The sequence below is a fragment of the Meleagris gallopavo genome, chromosome 5, assembly GCF_905368555.1.
Source record: "Meleagris gallopavo chromosome 5, MGAL_WU_HG_1.1, whole genome shotgun sequence".
NCBI classification, from domain to species: domain Eukaryota; kingdom Metazoa; phylum Chordata; class Aves; order Galliformes; family Phasianidae; genus Meleagris; species Meleagris gallopavo.
Window position 1 is genome coordinate 28,011,952 of NC_139408.1, and position 23,044 is coordinate 28,034,995.

Genomic DNA, 23,044 nt, shown 5'->3' on the forward strand with positions numbered 1-23,044 from the left:
TGTTCCCAAATTAATACTATTTTCAATAATTAATTATAGAAAAATGAATATTTTGGCAGAACTCGCTTACAGAAGGAAACCAATTTTTGAAGTTTTCACTTAAATTCTGATAGCTCTTTAAAACTAGTTGTGAGTTGTTACTAGTTGTGAGATCCTTCTTTGGAAAGCAGAAGAGAATGCTGCTTTTCTAGGAGTATAAAGGAACAGGATGAAGCATGGAGGTTCCTATGGGAAAGTCAGATGTTCCATGAAATGTAGTGCAGATGATACATTCAGACAAGTATCAGTGTTCTGTTTCTGGAACCGAGTATTATTCTTAATTACTTTTTCTACTGCTAGATTGTGTAACTTGGAAATAATGTGACAGTTTGGAAAGAGAAATATTTTCTGCTATGGAAATTTGTCTTAAACCATGAGGAAAGAGGCAGGAAGTACTCAGATTATAGGACTTCTCAGCAACCTTCAGCTCTAATGATCACAAGATGCGGCTGTCTCAGTTTAACGCCCGTCTGTATGTGAATGTAAAATAAACTAGACTTGTCTCACATTCCTTCTCCTCCCATGATAAGTGGAGACACTTCTGCAACCACAGAAGCCCACAGTCTTCCCCATACTATTCGGTAAGTACAAATGTGCGAGACACAGCACCCCTGGATGCCAGGAGAGTATTTGTGACACCTATCTATATGCTGTCTTCACAAAACGATAGCACTACTTCCCATCCAACTGAATCCCTAAGCTCAAGTAAAAGGTGAAGATAAACTCCGTTGCTTAGTCAAACAGAAAAAAAAAAAAAAAAAAAGAAGATACAGACAATGCTGGCAGAGAGGTGAAATTGAAATTTTAGACATGCTAGTAATTATCATGCTGTATTGAAAGAACAGGCTGCTGCCACAGTGACACAGAACGTCAAGGTCTCTCCACAGGCCTCCCTGATGTAGGATACACAAACAACTGCAACAGCAAAAAAAAAAAAAAAGCTGATTAAGATGGTGACTCTCATAGGACGTGGCCCCGCTTGGATGTCTGAGGCCATGTACATGTGAGTGACCAACTGAGGCCTGCAACACAGTGTGAACTGTACTTCTACAGCCACAAATTTTGCTTTCTGTAGTCGCTACATTTGGGAGGACTTAAAGAGGTTAGAATTTATGTCTCATGCAGCACCTTGTTGGCTGAACAACAAACCCAATTCCTCCAGCACAACTGACTGTGCAGACTACCTGGTCAGTTCAAGACTTTCAGATCCTTTCAGGGAGATGAACGTAAGAAATTTGACACATGAAAGGGATGAATGTTCAGAATTGCCTTAGGAAAGGGTTTAACAGTGGTCATAAATCTCAGCGTCTTCAGGAAAATCCTTTACACTCCTATACAGTGTGTTTTGAACAATAATTAATTTGGAAGACATGGATCTGTACACACTACTACATCAAAAGAGAAATTTGAATGAGAAATGAAGTTGATTATTAAAACAGCATGCTTTATGTTAAGGTGATGAAGGCCAAAAAGAAATACAAAGCAGAAAAAAAAAAGCTTAAAAAAATGTTACTTTATCAAGTTGTAAGTATTCTGAATGGCTGAAATTAGCAAACACAGCAGTTTTCTTTTGACATCACATGTGGCCTACACAACACCTAATCCTGCCCCAAACATCCCTGGCTGTGCAGCAAAAAAGTAATGAATGAACAGAGCTGGGAATGGCATTGGTTAAACTCTACATGGGAATCAGCAGAGGGAATACATAACACTGTGGCTTTCTGTGTTCTACAAAATAATGGAAATGGCATCATTTTCCCCCCTCTTCGTGGAGTAATGGAACAGTAGATAAACTGTGTAAAACCACGGCTAAATATTTAGAACCCACAAGGAAAAAGTCCTTTGAACAGATATAGTTATTTCGCTTACAGTCTGGGAAGGAAGAGAGAGATGTAGGGTTTGTTATTGTTATTTCTATTTTTGAATACGTACAAGATGCTCAGACATTATGTGGATAGGGGCTATGTGAACACCAAAAGAAAGAGAGGTATGTATTTTTTCCATCAGATTCGCATACCTTTATAGCAGTTATCAGGGCTTCAACCTTTAGCTGCACTTTTCCCAATCAAGATATCTGGAAATGTCTCAAAACTGTTTCAAAAACCAATGGAAATAATGTAATATAAAATATGACCTTCTGGCTACATGGAGATATGAGGAGTATCTGGAATTCCCACAGATTTCCTCCGAAGTGACTATGTTCACTATCCGTACCTTGCCCATTGTCACACAATTATCATTTTTCACTTTAAGAATGCTCAAAGATGGCTTTCTAATATTAAAATGTAAGATATAGGCTGACAGAGAAATATATCTTAAAGTTTGTTTGGTTTGGAATTCATTAAGTTACTACATTATTTAATACTCTGTATTTCAGTTTCCCCATGTGTAAAATATTTAATTTTATGTTACGTTTACTCACAAGGACCACTCTGAGGCTAAAGAATGTTTTAAAAATATTTAAAGAAAACTAGAAAGTATGAGAAAATTGTTATTTGAAGCACAAGTGAAAATAAAAGAGGAAATAGAAGATATGCAGGAAAGGAATCTAAGGTTATCTCCACATACCAAGACAGGGACCGACAAGATATCATATACACAGATCTTGGGTCCCCAAACTTCTAGCCTCTGTTGAGCATATGCTACATTTTGTGACTGCAAAATAATAAAACGAGTTAATTGATTGCACTGCACAGCCCAGCAAGAAGATTTATTTGATACATTCTCCATAGCATTTTGCACTGCTGGCTACCAGCTTCAACACCTCACAGGTTATGCCTCAGTGATGAGGCAAGGCACCTGGAATTTGAAGCCTTTGTCAATTTTGAATCCTATCTACTGTCCAGAACACGTGTTAAGTTTCTGCAGCAGAAGAGGATTGGGAATTTTTAAGATACATGCTGCTGCGACTGAAATCAGCTTTGCTCAGAAATCAAGTATGAGAAAGTCCTACCACTTCGCATTTCAATCACTTTCACTGAAGGATCTTTTCACTAACGTTAGCTAATTGAGGCTTTAAACATTTGGGATTGTATTGCTGATCCTGTTTCATGCCCCACTACAACAGAAGATGCAGCAAGTTAGGTGATTTTCAGGTTTATATACAAAATATATACAGTATAGAAACAAAGCTGGGATGGGGATCTGGGAGTCCTACCTTCCACCATGACACCACTGCCAACCATCCAGTGCTGCAGTGCTAGCTTAGCTTGTCTGACCCAGTAATAACGAAAGGAAGAAAGGATTTATACTAGGAATTTGGAGTATTTTCTCATTATAACTAACCAGCATGACCAAGAAAAGACACCGATGCAATATGCAGGCCTAGTTTCTCACTCCCCCACTGGAATGGCCTGAATATAATGCAGGGGCCACAAGATCTGCTAAGAAGGGAGGGAGAATTTGCAAAAATAGATCTTGTCTGCTGAGTCTGGTGACCTGCCGTCGGCACTGCCCAGTAATTCAGGGTTCAGAGAAAAGCAAATAAACAAACACAAAATGGCCCCTGCCTATGGTGCAGGAGTGAGGGGACTGGCTTCCCCTCATCCATTGCCAGCTTTTCCAGGGTGAACTCTGCCTCCCATTTTGCTCCTAAGGCCAAAACCAGAAAACAGAGCAGGACAGGCATCATTTGATATCCTGAGGATGGAGAAGTGTGCTGTGGGAAGAGGACAGCGACCTGGGGAAGGTCAGCAGGTGGAGGCTTAACGCACTTCTCCTCAGCACTGCACTTGGAGCAGGGTATTGATTACTGCCCGCAACAAAAACCACTCATCAGAGGGGGATTTTCTGCTTTCCTCTCGCAGTCACCCTCGACATGAAAGCTGCAGCCAAGGGGCCTTGTCCTGGAGCAGGCACAGCAGGAATAATCCTGCAAGGTCAGGAGGGAAGGGCAGAGGCCAAAGGGCAGGGAAGGTCAGCAACAGGCATGCACAACTTGGAGTCACTGGAGCGGGCAGAAGGTCTCCTTCTTGGTCCCTCAAGCCCTCCTGCTGGAAACTTAAGCTGCACTTTGGGAGACCCAGGGAACAGGCTCACATCAACCTGGAGTAATGGACAGCTGACAGCGTCTGTGCTTTGGTTGATGAGCAGGGGGAGGAAAGAACCCCATGCTCCATACCCACGGATGTGGCCATGCTGTGTTCAGTTTGTGACAGCAATGTCTCAGCACGTTCGTGGTTTCTTGTGCATTGAGAAGTTGCGCTCAGATAGCGAGCAAGGAGATTCCAGCCAAAGCAGTACCAGGAAAGTGAATACACCGCCAAGGTTTTGCCTGCAGAAGGCTTGTGTGCACCTTTTCCAATACAGATATAAAATGATGCAAAGTCACAATGCAAAATTTTGCAAGGCCCTCAGAAGTGTTCCCTGAACTGCCATGGACTTATTCAGCTGAATTCCTCTTTCACGTCTTATCACAAGTCAGTGTGGATCTGCTAAATTAATGGCATTGCACCCCTCGGCAACAGTCACGGGAGACAGCCAGACCCACTGTGCGACTCTGGCTCTCAGTCCTGTTGTTCCCACAGTGGCCATACAGACAGTCACGTATGGTGGGTGCGCTCCTTCCTCCACTTTCAGCCCTGCTGTGCAGAAAGCTCTGTGGGAAAGAGTGGGAGAGGGATCCTAGAGTCTATGCACAGACCAGGACCTTAAATGAGAGACACTGATGTATTCTTTCATCTCCAATTTGATGTGATCTTGTTTCCCTTCGCTGCCACTGATTTTCTTGTTCTTTTTCAGTTCAGCACAAATAACAGTGGAACTGAATTTTCCCAGCAGAATTTGCAGAGGTCAAATGCACACTTAATTCAGCCTCCACTTCCCCTGTCATTCACTCCTTCCACCTGGCCGTTTGTTTGGCCTCCTCGCACACCCTGCGGCACAGTCTGTTTTCTACAATTGGGTGAGACTCATGGTAAGAACTTGAGGTTTTCCTTTCAGTTCCTGTATAACTCAGCCATTGATTGTAACTGAGCATGAGACAGAGAAGAGATGCAGCATTTCATCTAAAGTTAGTTTGATCTTCCCAGTAAGAGAGGCCAGGCAGAAGGGAACGTAGGTTTGTGTTACCAGATCCTGCCAATATTTTGTTCCCAGCAAAACTCATTCAGAAGAAAGCTAAAAAAGTGAGTGCACCTAGCCAGTTGTAAAATGGGAGTAGACAGAAAGATTCCTCTTTTTCCTTCCTTGACAGGGCAGCCAAAGACATGCTATTACACTGAGAACTTTTCTGCCATAAATTTGAACCTTTTTTTTTCCCCATCTGATCTTACTTATCTCACCATGGTTTCTGGCTAGTAGTCGGGAAACAAGAATTTAATTTAGATATGATGTTTGGATCTGTAAGCAAACTTTCTTAGAAAACAGAGATGTTTGGTTTTGTGTGTGTGTTTTGATTTAACCCATTGTTATGCCATGTGAATACTTTTGACGCTCCCCAAAAGCTAGAGATCTCAGTCTGTTATTTCATCTTTAGCAGAAGAAGAAACAGAAAGAAAATAAAAATAAGAAAGGGAGAATAAAAAAGGAAGTTTTACAGAACACCTTCCAGAAGGCTGCTGCTAAATCTCACAAGAACGTGCTATCTGCAGTTTTCACATCCCATCTCTCAAGATACTGTAGGTTCTCATTATGAAAGTGCTAATTTCCAGGATGAGGAGTTGGGACATGAACCCATTCCCAATACATCAAGCTCACTGTAACTTTTCTTCATCGTTTTTATCATCCAAAGAGACAGAACTTAAGGTTTTTCCTGAATTAACCTTTTATCCTGGACAAAGCAATCCAAAGAAGCAAACTGACTGCGCAGGATTCAGAAGCTGCATAGGCTGAAGGAGGAAAACACCCAGCACTACCTTTTCCTCCAAATGTGCACATGCACTGCTTATTTTGGGCATGAGTGACTTAGGATCTGAAGATATTTGCTGGCATGTTTTAGTCACCATGCTTTTTAATTACTACATTTTGTTGAAATGAGGTCACAGAGTTTTACCTTTTCCTCCCATGCTGGAACTATTTGCTATGTCAATTTGTGTAGCTTAGAAAAATATATGCACATCCTCTGAGCTGGGGCTGGCACCATAAGGCAAGGTCGATTTTGGCTGCAGCCAATTGGCAGTTGGTGAAGGCAGAAGCAATTGGGTAAAGGTTGTGAGGGCCTGCTCTAGGCCTTCGCTGTGTTGAGAGAATTCCCAGCAGACACCTCTCCCCAGCTAATGGGACGTGGGGCAACTTTGACCTCAAAAGTAATGTGCCCCACCAACATCCACCTCCTAGTCCTCTCACAGCCACCCCACTATGAAGGGTAAGAGTGATCCTGGGCCATTCTCTCCTGTGCAATTTCAGGGAAAGGACAGGGCTCTGGCCCTTTGCCCCATGTCAGCACCATGAGCCAAGCTTGCCACCCTTGTCATTTCTGTCATTCCAGCCTCCACTTCAGAGTGGCTCTGCATGTGTGCTCAAAGCTGCACTTCTTGACCTCATCTTTCTTTTTAGTTCTCCTCATCCTCTGTACAAATAACTCCACTATGTCAACAGTAGTTCAAGAGAAAGGTGGAATTTCAAGAGAGGGAGGACAGTGCCGATATGCACCCAGCCCAAGAAACATCTGCCAAGCTCTAGAGACTTGAGCCAGCTGGCCTGGACAAGGTGGAGAAGGAAGGAGTCCTATGCCAACACACTGCCCACATTCGATTTCAGAAGAAAAAGGCCTTTAATGTGACAACACAGGGTAATACCTCCTGCTTCCACACAACTAGTGCCACTGTCCAGCTTTAATCAGTACCTTGACTAGAACGTACAAGGTTCAGTATATGCTTAGCTCTCAGCTATTTGGCCCCTCAACTCAGTCCTGGAAGAAAAGAAAAAGCCAAACACATCAATTTATACTGTTCTGGTGCTTTCCACAGAATCTGAATTTGACAACCATCTGTGGCCTCTCCAAGAATTGGGCAGCTCTCTCGTCCCTGACCTCAGCTGTGAATCCAGTGTTGTCGTTGCTTCTATCTGAGCCTTCTGAGGCTGTACTCTTGCCCTCTGAACCTGGGATGGCTATGGACACACCTAGCAGTGCTGAGAAAGGGGCTTTTATGCTGGAGATCCAGCAGGTCAGGAAGGAAGCTGGTCTGCTCCAGTAACAACACTGTTCGCACCTCTAACCTCTCTGACTATGTGAAATCAGCATGGTGAAGACATCTGGTAAAAAAAAAAAAAAAGTAGCACTTAGGTAACATATCTCTCATCCTCACCATGCATTAATGACACTCAGCCTCTTTGGAAGGTTCACCCATGGGTACACATGTTCTACAGCTATGTGCTACGCCATGGTCCCTTTCTTTTTTGGGAATTAGAGCCTGAAGAGGCCAGGAGCTCCGATCACACCAAATGAAGCTGTGGCAGACAGTTCTAAATTATTAATGTCTTTAAATACTAAGTGCACTCAGGAATGAATTCAGCCTGCAGCACACAGGCTGTGCAACAACAGGGTCCCAAAGGGGTTTCAGAAACAAATCCCACTAAGGAGTCTGAAGCAGTGATTCTGTTTGCACTGACACGTTTGTTTCTCCCACTGACAGAGTATACACATGGTCATGATCTCTGCACTTGTAAGCACATCTACTCTTCTCTTGATGTTTCAGGCACTTCCCTGGGAGAGACACAGCTGTCCAAGCCAAAAGCTCAATTTTATACACATCCAAGACGATAGTTTTTCAGTCTAGGAGAAGACTGGAACTTTTCAGTTATATGGCAAGAGCATCACACCTCCACATCTACAATCTGACTTGTGTAAGGACTCTCATTTTGTCACTGTAAAGACTGCAATTCATTAACATAGCTCTGCTATGCACAGTTTGATATTTATCTTTAACCACATCCCTTTAAAACTAACCTTACTGACAGCCTATTTCTGTAAGCATCCATTTTACTTTTCATTAGTTTCATCCCTGTATGACTATGGTAGCTCCTAGTGCTGGCTCCTCTGGCTACAGACCACTGGCACAACTTGCCTGCAGATAGCAACTCCGACTTGGATGGTGTGTTAAACCTGTTTGCATGCAGGTTCAATTTTGTTTCAAGAGGAACTGAGGCTGACTTTTTGCTCCTGTTTCAGCATTTGGCAGAAGCATGTAGTTTTTGTATGTTGTAGCAAACAGGAAGAAAGTTATAACTTCATCTGCTTATGCTGTACATGCAAAAATGACATGCATAAAGCGTGTGCTACTCCTGTTTATCTTCTCCACACCTCATTTCTTCTGTTCTCTTTCTCTTAACTCTCCTAAGAATGTATTTCTCTCGCTTCTACTCATCTCTCTCCCACACACATAGGCATGCACTGATTTGTTATTGCTAGGTCACTTGTGATTACAGGTCTGGATACACTACTTTATTGCAGGGTTGTCTCTGGTTTGATAGGCTGTTTGCTGTTTTGTTATTACAGTGCTAAACCTCATTCTCCCATTCTTCCAGATTGCTATCTTTAACACAAACACACAAATCACCACAACATATTTATTTTGAAATGATAAACACAAAAATTGCATTGGAGTTTGCAAACAATTTGGAAGAGAATGAGGGAAAAGGAAGGGGCTCTGGGCCCTGAAAATGCCAGCTTCCATGCCCTGCCTGACTCCTCTGAGTGGTTGACATTTTTTTCTGTGGTACTGGAGTGTAAAGCTTCAAGTGCCATAAAAGCTGCATGTCCATTTGCTTTGCTTGGCTGCAGAAGCCCAGGCGCAGCAGATTGATCTGGGAAGCTGTTAGTTAGAGTTGGGGAAAACCACTGGCTCTTTTGGCTGTACAAACACTGGCAATAGCTGTTATGTGTTAGATTTGGTCCCCTAGAGCAACAGGCAACAGACATGAAGAACTGAAAATCTCTCAGAATTCTTACTGGAGTATTTACACTTAACAAACATAACAGCAAAAACACTCAAACTAAGGAACGAGTTTTGAGTCCCTTCCAAAAAGGAGGGGATTTCAAAACCAAAACTACACCTATCCTCCCTGCAGACAGAATTTCTGATCTATTTTGAAAAGTCCTATGTATACCCTCACTGCATTCCTCCTCCTCCTCCTCCCCCCTCCCACCAAAGAAAGTTAAGGCAAACTTATGGGCATAGCTTAAAAGCCACAGAACTTCCTCCATGTGTGTATGCTCCAGCTCTACTGCAGATATTTGGAGTTACATAAAACTGGGCAGTTAGTGATTCTGGCAGCTGAAAAATTAGAAAGTTCAGGGGCTGAGGAGGGCGTGGGCCAAGCTGAAGTTTTCCAGAGCGCCAAACCAGATGGAGCTGAGGAAAAATGCTTCTCTCTCGAGGCTTAGAAAGGTGGAGTTAGAAGCTCTGAACTCAAACAAATTACAAGGAATGTTCACTGTTCCTTATTCCCTGGGAGCACTGTTTGGCAACACTGGTTATTGGGGATGGTTTGGATCTTACAAAGCAATGAATGTGTTTTTCTATATGTGACAATGCAATGATTTTACAGTGACACCGCAGAGACTGACATTCTCTGCTTTTTCATTATTAGCCAGAGCCATGCAAGCCTTCTCCCTTATGAATCAGCAGCATGTTTCTATTTCCAGCTGGACAGTTGATGTATAAGGATGAGATCAAAGCACATCATGTAATAAACTGCAAAAGCTACTGAGCATGCTCCAATTTCATTTATGCTAGAAGATGGTTTTGTGTTAAAACATCTGCTTACTGATGTTTACTGCTAAATATAATGGCTATATTTAAACTTATGTCTGAGAGCTGCTAACTCCTAGGATGTGAGCTAAAAACCATTCAGGTGGGAATGATTACCCTTCTTATTTCTGCAAAGTGCTCAAAAGTGCACAGTTAATAAATGGTGTAAGATATTGGAATTTTTCAGTCTTAGAAGTCTCAAATGAGTTTTCAAACATCTTGGCTAGTCAGGCTTTATTTTCTAGCTCTTGGACAGAGTTTTAAAGTGTGCTTTAATGTGATCACAGCTAGTCACATTTAGGACAAAATAGCATTGAACCATGTGCTAATTAATAAATACTAGAGTACTGTTTTTACTTTTAAGCCAAGCAGTACAAGATAGACACTGGCCAACACACAAAAGACTTCAACTTCTCTAACTTGGTATAGAATCTGTCACCCAACTAAGTAAGGTAACTACTTATGTGCTATGTAGTCTTGGTCAAGTCGCTCAGAAGCTTACCACTTGAGATTATGGCTCTGCAGCAGTCTAAATTAAGCTGTCGACTTATGTGGCCTGGCTCTCTGGCTGTGCATTCCTTTTCCTTCCTTATACCCAGCACATTGTTCATTAGACCATTTGTCAAGCTGTTTACTGATTTAGGTGAGCACAGAACACCTAACAAAAGGTAACATATTCCTTTTCTACAATCTGGGATCACAATAATAGCTGAAGCTATGAGTAAGAAGTGAATTTCACTCTTCCATTTCAGGTTAGACAGCTGCAGATTTCCAAAGGTTTGGGGTAGCTTTGATTTTGTTTGTTTAGTTTTGAGAAAGGAAAGGAAAATTTTGGAAAGCAAATGGAGAGAAAGTATTTCAGATACTTTTTATATCTTAACGAACACTTATGCGATTTGATTGTTACGAAGATGTCACTAAGCTTTAAAAACAAAGTAAAACAAACAAACCCGGGTCAGATGTACTAAACCAAAATTAAGAAAATGCCTTTCTTCTCCCCTGTAGTAGGGTCTGTAGCATCCAGAGCCTGACCCTAGAAAGGCCCTCAGCCAACCATGTGAAGGACTGGAAGGTGCAGGACAAAACTGCAGCACCATATTCTGTGCTGGATCCCCATTGCAGACTGCAGAGATCTGCACAACCCATTTTTCCCCTCTGGCAATGACCTCCTGCAACCTAAACTCCTCTCCCCACAAGTGTTTTTTCTTTGTGTTGACCTGGCTAATGCTTCTAGCTGCAAGGAGATGAAAAGAAGGTAAGGAAAACAAAAAGCCAAAAAAAAAAAAAAAAAGCTAGCTAGCCCTGCAGATGAAAGTTTGAGGCAGTGTTTTCCTTTCCAAAGTGCTGCTACATTCCCATAAACTTGTGGTTTCCTGCATTCTGCTGGAGGGCTTTTTTTTTTTTTTTCTAAATCCTTTTGGTGATATCTGAAGAAGGAAAATGTCCAGCACTAACAGGAGGCCTTTTGTTCTATTCGTTTCTAAGTGGACTTTAACCCAGTTACTACAGACTGAGTCACTGTAGAAACAAATAAAATAAAAGCTCTCTGTTTTGTCCCTCTGGACAGGTCAGGGACATGTTAAGTTCTGTTCTCTTTCTCCTGCTTTCTGGAAGTAGTACTGGAGCTGGCATTATACCACAACAATAATGAACGTAGTTTATGGCTTTTCTTTTTTATATGTTCTGGCAACCTCTACAGAGTTGATATTGCAATAGAGCCAACATTTCATTAACAAAATAAATGCACAAGGGGTTTATCTATGGGTAATGAGAAGAAATTAAACTGAAAAAAAGGCCCACTAGTAGCAACCAGTAAGATCTGTGTAAGCATGACATGCATATAGGTACATGTCTGAGCTATTTTGGTACTTTCTCACGTCTCACGTCTCTTAATGACTCACAGCAAACAACTGCTTGTCTCTAAATATGACTGTAGGACTCCCTTGCTATCAGGCTGGATTTTAAGCTGAATTTAAGGATTGAATTACAGTCACTCCCCACGGTTCAGTTTGCTGTGACAAGTTATATCCTGTCACCATACATACCTTTAGGGTAAATCACAAACTATTTAGACCCCAAACATCTAAACTAAACCAGATCTAAATAAATAGGCATCTCATGCATAGGCTTGTGGGTCCTTGGGGCTTACTGAGGCTCTAGAAAGTTTGTGCACAAGACGACTCAGAACTGCGCCTCCTCTCCCCAGCCCATCTTCCCTGGAAGCCTGTTTAACTCCTTCGCATTCCACTATCTCTGCACTCTGTGCTGGCTGAGCAGCTGCCTGCTAGAGCTGGCAGAGCAAGGCAGGCTGCAGGCTTGCTTTGGCTACCCTCTTGTACTTGGGTGCTTATCTGACACCATTGTTTTGCTTTCCCACAGCCCCCTTCCTGGCCCAGCAAACACATTTTTATAGGAAGCCACAGTGGGAGGGAGTTAGCAGCAGGTGGGTCAACAGCACCTTTTTCAGCTGGGCAATAGGCATACACATAATAGCACAGTAACAGATAGGGAGACACTTGGCAGAGAGAGTTTGTACTAGAATGTGACCATGCTGTCAGAGCAGAGAACTGAACCCAAGCAAAGCCAAGATCATGCCAGGCCATAGGTGTGAGTCAGCAGGAGTTTCTCATGTGGCCAGTATCATGCTGGGCATGAGAGGGCAGAGAGCTCAGGGCCAGGAATGCACCAGTGCCAGCACTGCAAAGCAATCAGCACTGGGCCCAGCACCACACAAGGCCTCCTGCTGCTTCCCCATCTCTCCCTACTCCCAGCAAACTCGTCCTACAGCACAGCACTTGGACTGCGTGCCTGGCACAAATGCTCTCACACCTGCTCCAAGCTGTGCTGAAAGCCGTGTCCTGGCTACAGAGGTTTGCTGAAGAGCAGAAGTAGTTTGGCTGTGTCTCCTGGTTCGATTTCACACGCCAGTCTTGGGATCTCTCAACCTTGAAACAATCCAGAAAATGTTGGTCCAGAAACTTTGCCCTGCCTGAATAGCTAAGGGTAAATGGTTTGCACAGCAAATGAAAAGTGAGTATGAACTCTTGCCTATTCTAGGAGTTTGGTTTATTCTGTAACAGTCAAAATAGGCCAAAACAGAGTCAAGTATCATTTGGGAATGTAGATGGCTGCATTAATCTGGGAGCAGAAAGGAACAATCAGACAGCATCTTCCCTCATCCTGTTCTTTGCTAGTGCAGTATCATGGTTTCACTGAGATAGTCCTTGCATCACTTGGGCCAATAGAAGAGATGCAAAAGAAATTCCATTCCAACTAGAGGTCTGGACACATTTCAGAGCTTGTCAAAAACCAAGTAAAGCAGCAAAACATTTTCAAGTTCAGATGGCAAATTCTTTGGGACGGTTTCCAAGCAAATTTATATTCATTTCTTGGCTGGATCCAATGTTAAACAGAAATTCAAATAGTAACATGGGGAGAAGTTTGTGACCAGCAGAAGCAAAACATCTGTGCTTTTGCTGGAGACAACTGAACTCCAGATGTTGTCAACATCACATAATTCTAGGAGTGCCAATCTATATGAAAGCTGCCCTGAGAAAGGTCACATCACTGAACTCTTGGTGACTGAATGGCTTTTGTATGGGAAACTCCTCTCCCAGATGTGTAGTTCTTGCTGGAGTTTGATACAATTTGCTTAGTTACTGAATTAGACAGAGGGAGAAGAGAGATCACAAGGAGATATTCCACTTTATGAGAGCAAGCTGGTCTCATAGATCCTGCATGAGTTGTATCTGTGATCATTCCGCTTGATATTTCTTAAATGCATTTCCTGATACAGGATGCCACCCCACACGGGGTCACTATAGTAATAAAATGTCTTTACATCAGCCAGGTCAATTTAAAGGAATAACACTCATTAATATAGATACAGTTTGATGACATTGACTTTATGTTCCTCTGGAGGACATTGTGCTACTGGGAGAAGTACTAACTTAAGTTCCTGTTAGAGCACACTTGGCCAGCAAGCAGCACAGACAGAACTAAAACATTTTAATCTCCTTTCAGGACAGAGGTCTTTTTCAGTTTCAGGCACTAACAACTGGACTCCTTCATTCCAGATCATCTTTTTTTTTTTTGTTTTTTAAATCTTTGAGGCCCTGACACAATAAAATGCTGATAATCAATTTTAGAAGCACTCCCTGCTCTGTTTCACACGTAGACCCTGTAGGCTGTGTTTGTGCATGTGACAGAGGGAGGGGAACTAGAGGACACATGATCTGAGGGTTATAGTGAGAGTACGTGCGTTTGCTTTAGGATACAATGGTATAGCACAAATGAATGCAGTGTTTGCATGACACAGAGGCACATGACTAAGCATACCACCGGACAGCTCTGTGAACATGTCAGTGGAATGGACTGCCTTTTATAAAAGCTGCTCTCCCTGCCAAAACTTTTTTTTTTTTGGTCACATCACAACTCTTCCATTACTTTGCAGCACTGAAAGATTCTCAGGGAAATCTGAGGGTTTTTTTTTTTTTTTGACACTGCATAGACAAGAAAGGCTTAAGAATATTGATGTACTATCTGATGCAGAGTCAAAAAGTGCATCAGTGATAAGTAGCGCACTTTCTATAATAAACTGATTAGAAAATGGAAAATGGGCCTCAGCAGAAGAATAATATAACTTACATACTTCTGCCTTTCAAGAGGGAATGCAAAAAGGAGTACATCATTTAATTCAGTAGTGTTCAATGGGTCACGCTGGGAACGTATGTATTTACAAAAGGGCACATTATGGCTTTAGAACTTGTTGGAATGAAGCAAGCTTAAGTATGAACGTGCATATGAATTATTTGATTTTATGAATGGTTACTTTCTGATAGCTCCAATGTACAATGACCTCTTGCTAAGAAACAATTCTCTTTCTTTCCTGCTTCACTGCCATCAGAAATTGATGTTTCCTGCCTACTTGCACCTCACGCACAACTTCAATTACCTTTTATGTTCATAACTACTGAAGAAGGTTCAGGACAAGTTTTACCAGTTGCTTACACCAGGTTGCACTGCCTACATGTAGTACATTGTATACTCCAATAGGAGGTTTAAAAAGATTTTGCATCAGCAAGCAAGCAATAAAAAAAAAATGCAGAAAGCAGTTTGAGCAGAAGAATGGATTTCTGCTAAGACCTTTGACAGTAGATTCACTGGCTTCCAGCTGATCAGACAGACTTTCAGCTACTTGCTGGCTTTATTCTCGGGCATCTGGAGACATTTGGGTAGTGAATTTTAAACCAATTGGTTGTTTTCCCAGAGTCTACATAGGGGTCGGGGGAAGAAGGGGAGTATCCTTCTTGCTAATGTTAGCTAGACAATGGCAGCTTAACTGTAAAGCCCCCTAAAAGAGAATAAGCCTATTGTGTCCCCAGTGTGTTTCCCACATTTCAAAGGCCACTGAGTAGCACCAGCATCTTTGCCTCTGGGTTACTGAGAAGACAGGCTCTTATGCTTATTAAATGACGGCTCTCCCTAATGATTTGAAACAAACAACAAAAAAAAAAGCACACACAAAGCCAGAGATGTGCACATTTAAGGCTTCTCCTGCCACAAGGTCAAACACATGAAAAGACACAACAAAAAGTTTGGCCCTGAGATACCAGAGCAGACCCACTTGCCCATCTCTCCCACACTGGCCCTTACTCTCTTTTTGCTGCGAGAGCCCCCGGTTCCTGCACAATTAGGCCTGCCACCAATGGCATTTCTGCTGTCGCTCCTTCCACTTGGCTTCACTGCTGAGAAAGAAGCTTGTTCGGCAGGGAGGCGGGCACTGCTGCCTCAATAGTCTCCGAAGCATTCATTATCTCCCGCCTAATTACATGGCCGACATAGTGTTGTTGTGGGAACATTGCATCACATTAATCAGCAAGGGGATGTGCCAAGATGAAAGGGTCCCCTTGTGCCTGCTCTCTGCTCTGGAAAATGGGCAGCAGGGCGGGGGAAGGCACGGGGTATTTATCAATCCCAAGCAAGGGAAGGCCCAGCGGGGCACCCAAACTCAGCCTGGCCCCACCGCCATCTTCCCAGGCCAGCTCTCTCCTAGCACACACACTTATAGACGTGGACAGTGGAGGACCGATAGCCTTGGAGCCTGAAAGCTGTCACCACGGGCAATGATTTGGGCCATGGCTTAGCTTGTCCTGTTCTCAGCCCTCTCTGTCTAGAAATGTCTCAATGAGATGGTATTTGGCTGCAGCCTGGCCACTGGGCTTCGCAGAAAGTCTCCCCATCCCTCGACACACCCTCCAAACATGCCTTTCTTCAGTAGTCTGAGTCAAGTGTTAAACTGTAGCTGCAAGTATCCTCATAGATCAAAGCCGAGCCAGTACCCAAATGCAAAAGCTTCATTTCTCTAAGCCTTCTGGTGAGAACTCCAGCTCACCCACATGGTGAAATTTTTAAAGGGACTCTTGAAATCTGAGAAGAGATCTTATTTCCTCCTATCTTTGTCCTATTTGCAAGGCATTTAGAAGGCTTTGTAAGGCTTTGCATAGATGCGTCTGTGTGTATTGGGGCTGGGGGGGAGGGCTGAGGCATCTACACTGTGGCTGTTTGGCACTCTGCAAAAGACCGGGTCTGACTGGAATACCAAGTGCCAGGTCTTAGCTGAGCTGTTCAGCTCTGTGAGATGCAATAGCAGTGCTCCAGATAGAATGAGGAAAGGTAATGGAAAAAATGAAGACATTACAAATGCAGTTATTTCCATCCATTAGATTCTCCTATTCACTTTTGATTGAATCAATCCAGAACAGCCCCCTTTTAAATCCTCCAAGGACTGGCACCAGCTCAGGCCGCTTCCAGTTTCCCTTCCCATCCATTACAGCATTTCCACACTTGAGGTGTGCTGCAAGTTGACTTCAGTTGCTTTGAGTTTAAGTCTTGTCTCCCAACCCTGTTGTTCTTGCAATGCATCTGGCTAATTAATGCAGACTATTAAAGCCACTTCAGAAGCAGATTTACTGAGATGCAGATAAGTTTCTCTGCCACAAAGTAGCTGTGAACAACAGTTTCTCCTGCAGTGACTATTGCCAAGTCCTCCCACCTATCATGATTTTTTGTGGACAACTGGGTCAGTCTGCTTGCTTGTATGCTACCTGTTATGCATAAGTCACCATGACCCAGTGCCACCTTTCTATTCAAATACTGCTGCTGCATCAGGTGGTGTTCTTTGGATTTCAGCACACAAGCAGCATCACTTATGTGATACTGGACAGTCCTGCACTAAGAAACTTGACCTCATTGCTCTCTGGTGAGAGGACTATATACAAGAGGGTCTTCTCAACCCTTATGTTTTCCAGGTTGATCTTGTTGTGTACAACATAACTCAAATGAATAGAGCAGGAACAGAGTTCTCTGTCCTTTGGGCACGCACACACACATCCTCAAAATATGCCAACTTGGCAAGCTATATATGCAGTTGCTAGCTTCTCTCTGTTGCTCAGTCTTTGGTTGACCACCCTGCCTTAAACACAGTCCCTCTAGTACTTTATTTCCTCAGCCTACCAAGACACCAATGCTCTAGCTATCTCTTTCCCAGCAGATGCCCAGGAACCCTACTAGATGGGGAGCATTTTGCCACATTTGTGCTCACTAAAGGTTGGGAAAAACCCAGGTTAATGGAAACCCAACCTAAAGACAAGTAACAGTTGTATTTCTGATAGCTTTAAAGTAGTTATCTGAAATATAAGTTTTGACCAACAAAAGTGCGGCACTGAACTGAGAACACTGCAATATAGAGCTTAAACTCATCAGTTTACATTGCAGAAAAAAAAGCCTGAGAGATAACAAAGAATTCTCATATCTAATTGTACTATCAATGAACATACAGATGTTATAGTCATGAGATGTACCAGAGAGCACACTAACACAGAAAAGAAAGGATGCTTACCCATATCCTAGGCTCTCTCATGAAACTCCAGCAGAGTGGATCTCCAGAAGAGAGCCTTCCCCAGTGGTAGTCAGCCCTTAAATGGGTCTAGGAGAGGTGGAGCCAGGCTCCACCCCTTCCTGCAGCACAGGTGAATTGCCTTCACCTGTGCTCCCGTGGCTGACTCATTGCTCACCTCAGGTGATCAATCAGAAGTTCAGGCCATGATTCAGCAGTTCCCATACACTAATCTACAAGACAGATAAAAAGACAGAAGCAGGAGAAAGATGTCCTACAACATGATGCAGGGGAAATGATGACAGGAAAACATGTCAGAGTTCATAATTACTCTTAATGAGGTTAATCTAAGGGCAACTAATCCTGTGGGAGAACATGGTGGCTCTGTGATCAAGATCTCTGAAATACAGGAATGTTTTGCAGCCTTCAACATCTAATGCCTCACCCTTTCTGGAACATTCATGGTCCCACAGCTCAGAAATATCTCCTTTTCTCCCTGAGCAACTCCAGCAGTATGCAATCAGAGATTTCTACCACAAAGGCCATTGCTTATCTGCTGGTAACCTGCACCTCAAAGCAAAGAGATCTATCTCCTGCCTATATTAGCAAGCTTGCATGTGCACTGTGGTTTGTTTTGTGAAGTGCCTTTTGATTTGTTTTACCACTACTGCTAGTTATTCCAGGTCTGAATCTTCATTTTGACCCATCAGCCAGGAAGGCATTAGAAGGAGTAAACACAGATGTACTAAATGAATAGCTCTAGTAAGAGAATAAAAGCCTGCTTGGTTTACATCTCCCTCTTTTTCACGTTCCCCTCTCACTGTCACACTTATGGTGACTACACAGCACGTCTGCAGCAACTTTTCTGGATTAAACACTACAAATCCCAGTACTTCTTCTAGTTTTGGGGTCTTAACTTTGAAACCAACTTTTTCCACAGGCTTCAGGAAGGTGATAGTACAAAACGATCATAGGAACTTCTTGTTTTAACACAATATTTCATTGCTTCTGATAAGGAAAACCATCTTAAACATTCCCCCTCTCATCAGAGGGAAGAGAACAAGAGGCTGCTCTGCCCAAAAATCTCTAGTCCCAGAATGGGTCTAGAGAGCCAAAAGTCTCCAGAAAGGCACCACTGAGGCACATCTCCAAAGCCTAAGACAGATCTCCAGTACAGGTAAGTTCTGGTTTGTTGTTTCACTTCCACTCTTTGTGTGACAGCTTTCTTTAAAATCTGTTTGTCATCTAGAAACAACATTTATGGCTTGCTTTCACCCTTTCTTGGTCTCTAAGTTTCCAAAGGACTCTTAAACTGAGAACTTCTCCCTTGCTTCTATCTACACTTCTGTTAACTCCCTTTCACATATTCTATTACAAAAAATAAAATAAAACTTCAACTGAAAAAAGAACCAAACTGCAGCATTTGTGCCTGTCTTTCAGTGACACCAAAAGTGAGAGGAATTTTCATAATTCAACAGATAGATTATTTGCTTTAGTATTTGGCTGTACCACGTTACTGAAATATATTGTAGCTAAAAGAATGCTGAAGATTGCATGACATGTTTCTTCAGGTAAGTAAGTTCGTTCCAGCTGCACATATAATATTTTTAAAATTTTACTGCAAGTCACCCCCCTTTAAAGGAAGCTCCTATCCCACACTGCAGCGATTTTTAAGTGAGTAGTTTTCCTCACTCCTCGTACCCACGCTAACACCAACAGTGCTTACAAGGAAATCTCAACAGGCAGACTATTATTCAGACCATTTCTGCATTTCTAAGGCTCATCGACCTTTCTTTTGTCAGATAAAAGCTTCCCATCTCTTTAAGCCCTTCATTCTTGCAATAGTCCCACAGAAAAGTTGACATCTTTGGCAAGGAGAGTGAAAAGCAGCTTGCCCGCCCTTCCCAATAGGCCAGGCTAGGGTTTTTTTAGCCTGTTTAAATCTCTCCCCTATTTATATGCTAATGTTCTGGTATCAGCAGAAAGTATAAACAGTGTTGTTTACAGCTCCCTACAGTCTGAGCACCAAACTGCTAGGAGAATACTGTGTACTGGGCAAAGAGATGCATTTATTGATAATGCAAATGGCCACTTCTAAGGCTATGAGAAACAAAACTGTACTGTAAAAATGCAACGTTAGCCAACAGAATAACCGTGCAAAGCAGGACTGGCAGAAAGCCATTAGCCAAGGGGTCAGTAGTGGGCCCTAAGGAGCTAGAAGATTTCATATTTAACAGGGAGAGATCTGGGGAGACCTCAGCACAGAGACTTCTGAGAAGAGAGAGCATCGAGCTCTTTGGCAAGGCAGTTTACATGCTCCATTTGCTGTTATTGTAGATTTTTTTTTTTTTTAGTGGATAACAGTTCATAGCTTGGCTCACAACTCTCCTGGACACCGAAGTGAATTAAATTCTCCTAAGAAAAACACCATGGTCTAAAGGAGCAAGCATAGGAATTCTTGAGATCAGATCTTGGCTATTTCACTATGTGACTCTCCACCAGGAGAGCATTAGTTATTTAATAACAATAACTGCAAAACTAGGAAGCAATGAGGATGTACATCAAGGATGTTTGTGCAATGTCAAGCTTTCTGAAGACATGAGGGCATGGAGGTTGTTTCTCTTCTACATCAGTCAAAAAAATGCAGCCCACTGTAATGGCACTCCCTGTTCAAAAGAGGGGAAATACTGCTCCCCTCAGCAATGCCTTGTCTCCCAGTAAACAGAGACTGAAGTTTAAAAATTCCCATCTATCACTGTGTTTACTGTATGCGAGTCTCTTATCATCATTACTGATGAAAGATGCTAGACTGGCTGATCTGGCAATATTTGTAGTATTTTTTCACTGAGAGAGAGAAAAAGGCTACAAAGCTTAATTCTCATTCTTCTACAACATACATGTTTTAGCTCTCACCAGATGAGATTCACTGCTCTACTTCCAGGAGTGAAATCCATGGGAGTTTGATTAAAATCTGAGAGATGAGGGAGTTCATGTCACCTAGGCCATCTGAGCTGTACCACGTTCTGCTCACTTTGGAGAGGGACTCCAGATTGTCTCCTCAGTGGTCCAAAGTCATATCACATTCATCAGTACCACTGCCTCTCTCGGTGGGCAATCTCAAACAAGGTGTCAAAAAAGGACCGAGCCTTTTTCCAGCCATCATAATGGTCCTGCAAAACCAGTGTGGAAGCACCTTGGTAGGACAAGGTGAATTTGGTTGGCTGTTAGTGGAGAACACACATGTTATAAATTAAAGGAAGCCATCTACTCAGCAATTTTGTATTGACATTAAATCCACGAAAGGGTGAAATGCTAGAGGACCACTTGCAGTGATGTGCCTTGTCAGAGCAGCACAGTTACAAAAAGGACTCGAGGTGGTCAACAATGTGAGTTTACTGTATCGGCAAAGATGTGCTTTCCTTTCAGTGGGAATTCAGTTGCTAAGTGCATCAAGAGATTTACAGCAACCTTTCGCTGTAATAACTAGATATAGGCCTGCATGAAAATCGCACGTTTGACTGTGGCACACTGGCTAAGGCTACTGTTTCCTTCTGGTACTGAGTTTCCAAAGAAGGCAACTGCTTATTTCTGCTACTACAGTATGTCTGAAATCAAGGAGTAGTCTGGTGGTGCCATGTCAAATTTTTCAGTGCAGAAAGTTTCATTCTCCCTATTTAAAGTAATCTGTATGTGGTCTTGCATATATTACTTACATCACCTTGTAAAGAAACTTAATCTCTCCAGTTTCAAGCTTTGAAGTTTTCCTGTCCAATGTAAAAGGGTTAAGTCTACCCAGACTGCATCAGGTGCCCTGCACGCATTAAACTGCGTATTTTGTGGGATTACAAGTGCTTATCAACAGTGCAAATAAACCAGTCCAATGCATTTATTCCACTCAAGACTGTCTAAAACTGGTTCATTTCTAATAACTGTCAGCTAAACCACTAAGCCAGGTGGGGATGATTCTCGTTGGAGCCGTTCTGAGCTCTCACAGCAGTTTCTAAATCTCCTTCCATTACTTATTATTAATTACTGTTTGTTAAGCACCAGCAGCGCAATCAGTGTGGGGTAAAAGACAAATAAAGGCAGCCCCCATACCAAGGGGTTAACCTTTAAGCACAAGGCATATCAATTAAGATCCCAGTATGAACAGCGAGAGATGCCTTGAATCTGAAGCCAGGAGCAAGGATTTCAGTGTTTGTGTTTTTGGCATCTGTGTCTGTAAGAGAATAAAAAGGCACAGGAATGTTTTGAGGTAGGTGCATGTTTCGGTCAAAGAGAAAGCAGATGCACCTAAAACTAGGAGAGAGAACTGCCGATACACTTCTTAGAGATGTGTCTACAGAAATATTAATAAAGAAAAGGCTAGAATGTAGTCTTACATAATTCACTGCTGCAGGGACACGGACTGGGAGGGAAGAATGGAAAAAACAGTCCATAAAGATGCCAATAGTTTCTAAGCAGAAACATCTGTTGAAGTCTTAAAAACGGCCAGGCCTGCAGCAAGCTCAGCAACAGGAAAGCCTGTAGTTGATCACCCCTACCCTCATCAGCCCCTTGCTCTCCTGCCCCTGGGATCTGCGCAGAGCTTGGAAGAGAACTGACACCATGAATCAACCCCTGCTCCTTTCTTAAAGGGGAAAGGGGGAACAGAGGGCCAGGATGGGTGTCCAGGGAAGACAAATGGTTGTTTGGAATGGAGGTATTCGTGAAGAGTTACAAAAGAGTAAAGGAACACGCAAGGGGAGACCTAGTGGCTTATCCCCTCTGCTCCAAAGGGGCCAGTGCTTGGAATTTCCATTGCCCTGTCCAGTCTAATTTTAAATGTCTCAAAGCAGAATGCCTTACTCCCCTTGGGAAGGTATTGCAAAATCTCACAAATCATCTTTGCCTTTTACATGACTGCCTCTTCCTTTGCGATAGTTTATTCAATTTTATTTTCTCTTGATATTCAGCACCACCCCTAGGCATAACAGTTGCAAACAGCTATTTCTTCTACCTGAATTTTTTTTTTTTTCCTTCTGCTGTTTTCTCTCAAGAAAAGAGTTAAGAGTTAAGAATATTTGTGGAAGTTGTAGTCTGTACACCTCTGCAAAATCTGCATCTGTCTGCAGGAAGACACGGTTCTGAGAACAAGGCTCAATGAAATGGAGGCCACAGCTGCTATGTTACAAGAGAAGCATAAATTGGCACAAGTTCTTATAAGCAAGTTTGGAGCCTTCCCTTCCTGATCACCAATCATTTCAGATGTCAATTTTGGCAAATTGCTTACCGCGTCATGTGAATGCTTTTTAAAGTATGAAACTTCATCCATCAGAAAAGACAAACTTCAGTCAATGGCAATGCAAATTTTAACTACTAGTCCCTGGGTAGAAGATTCCATTTTTGTTTCACATCCAAAACTCCAGCAGCCTGT

General features: G+C 42.6%; 1 protein-coding gene across 10 annotated transcripts in view; it reads right to left on the reverse strand.

The window, feature by feature from the left end:
- The window catches only part of RAD51B (RAD51 paralog B), a 381,459-nt gene that overhangs the window by 51,612 nt on the left and 306,803 nt on the right, over positions 1 to 23,044 (reverse strand). The window contains exon 11 of one of the 10 annotated variants that reach the window (XM_085224974.1): positions 17,807 to 17,861. The exons of 8 other annotated variants lie outside the window; for them this stretch is intronic. In XM_085224974.1, coding sequence (XP_085081100.1) covers positions 17,820 to 17,861 — 42 coding nt within the window. In that variant the 3' untranslated portion in view covers positions 17,807 to 17,819. Of the gene's footprint in view, positions 1 to 17,806; positions 17,862 to 23,044 lie in introns of those variants that run through there. One more of the 10 variants, XM_085224975.1, reaches the window with a different exon arrangement.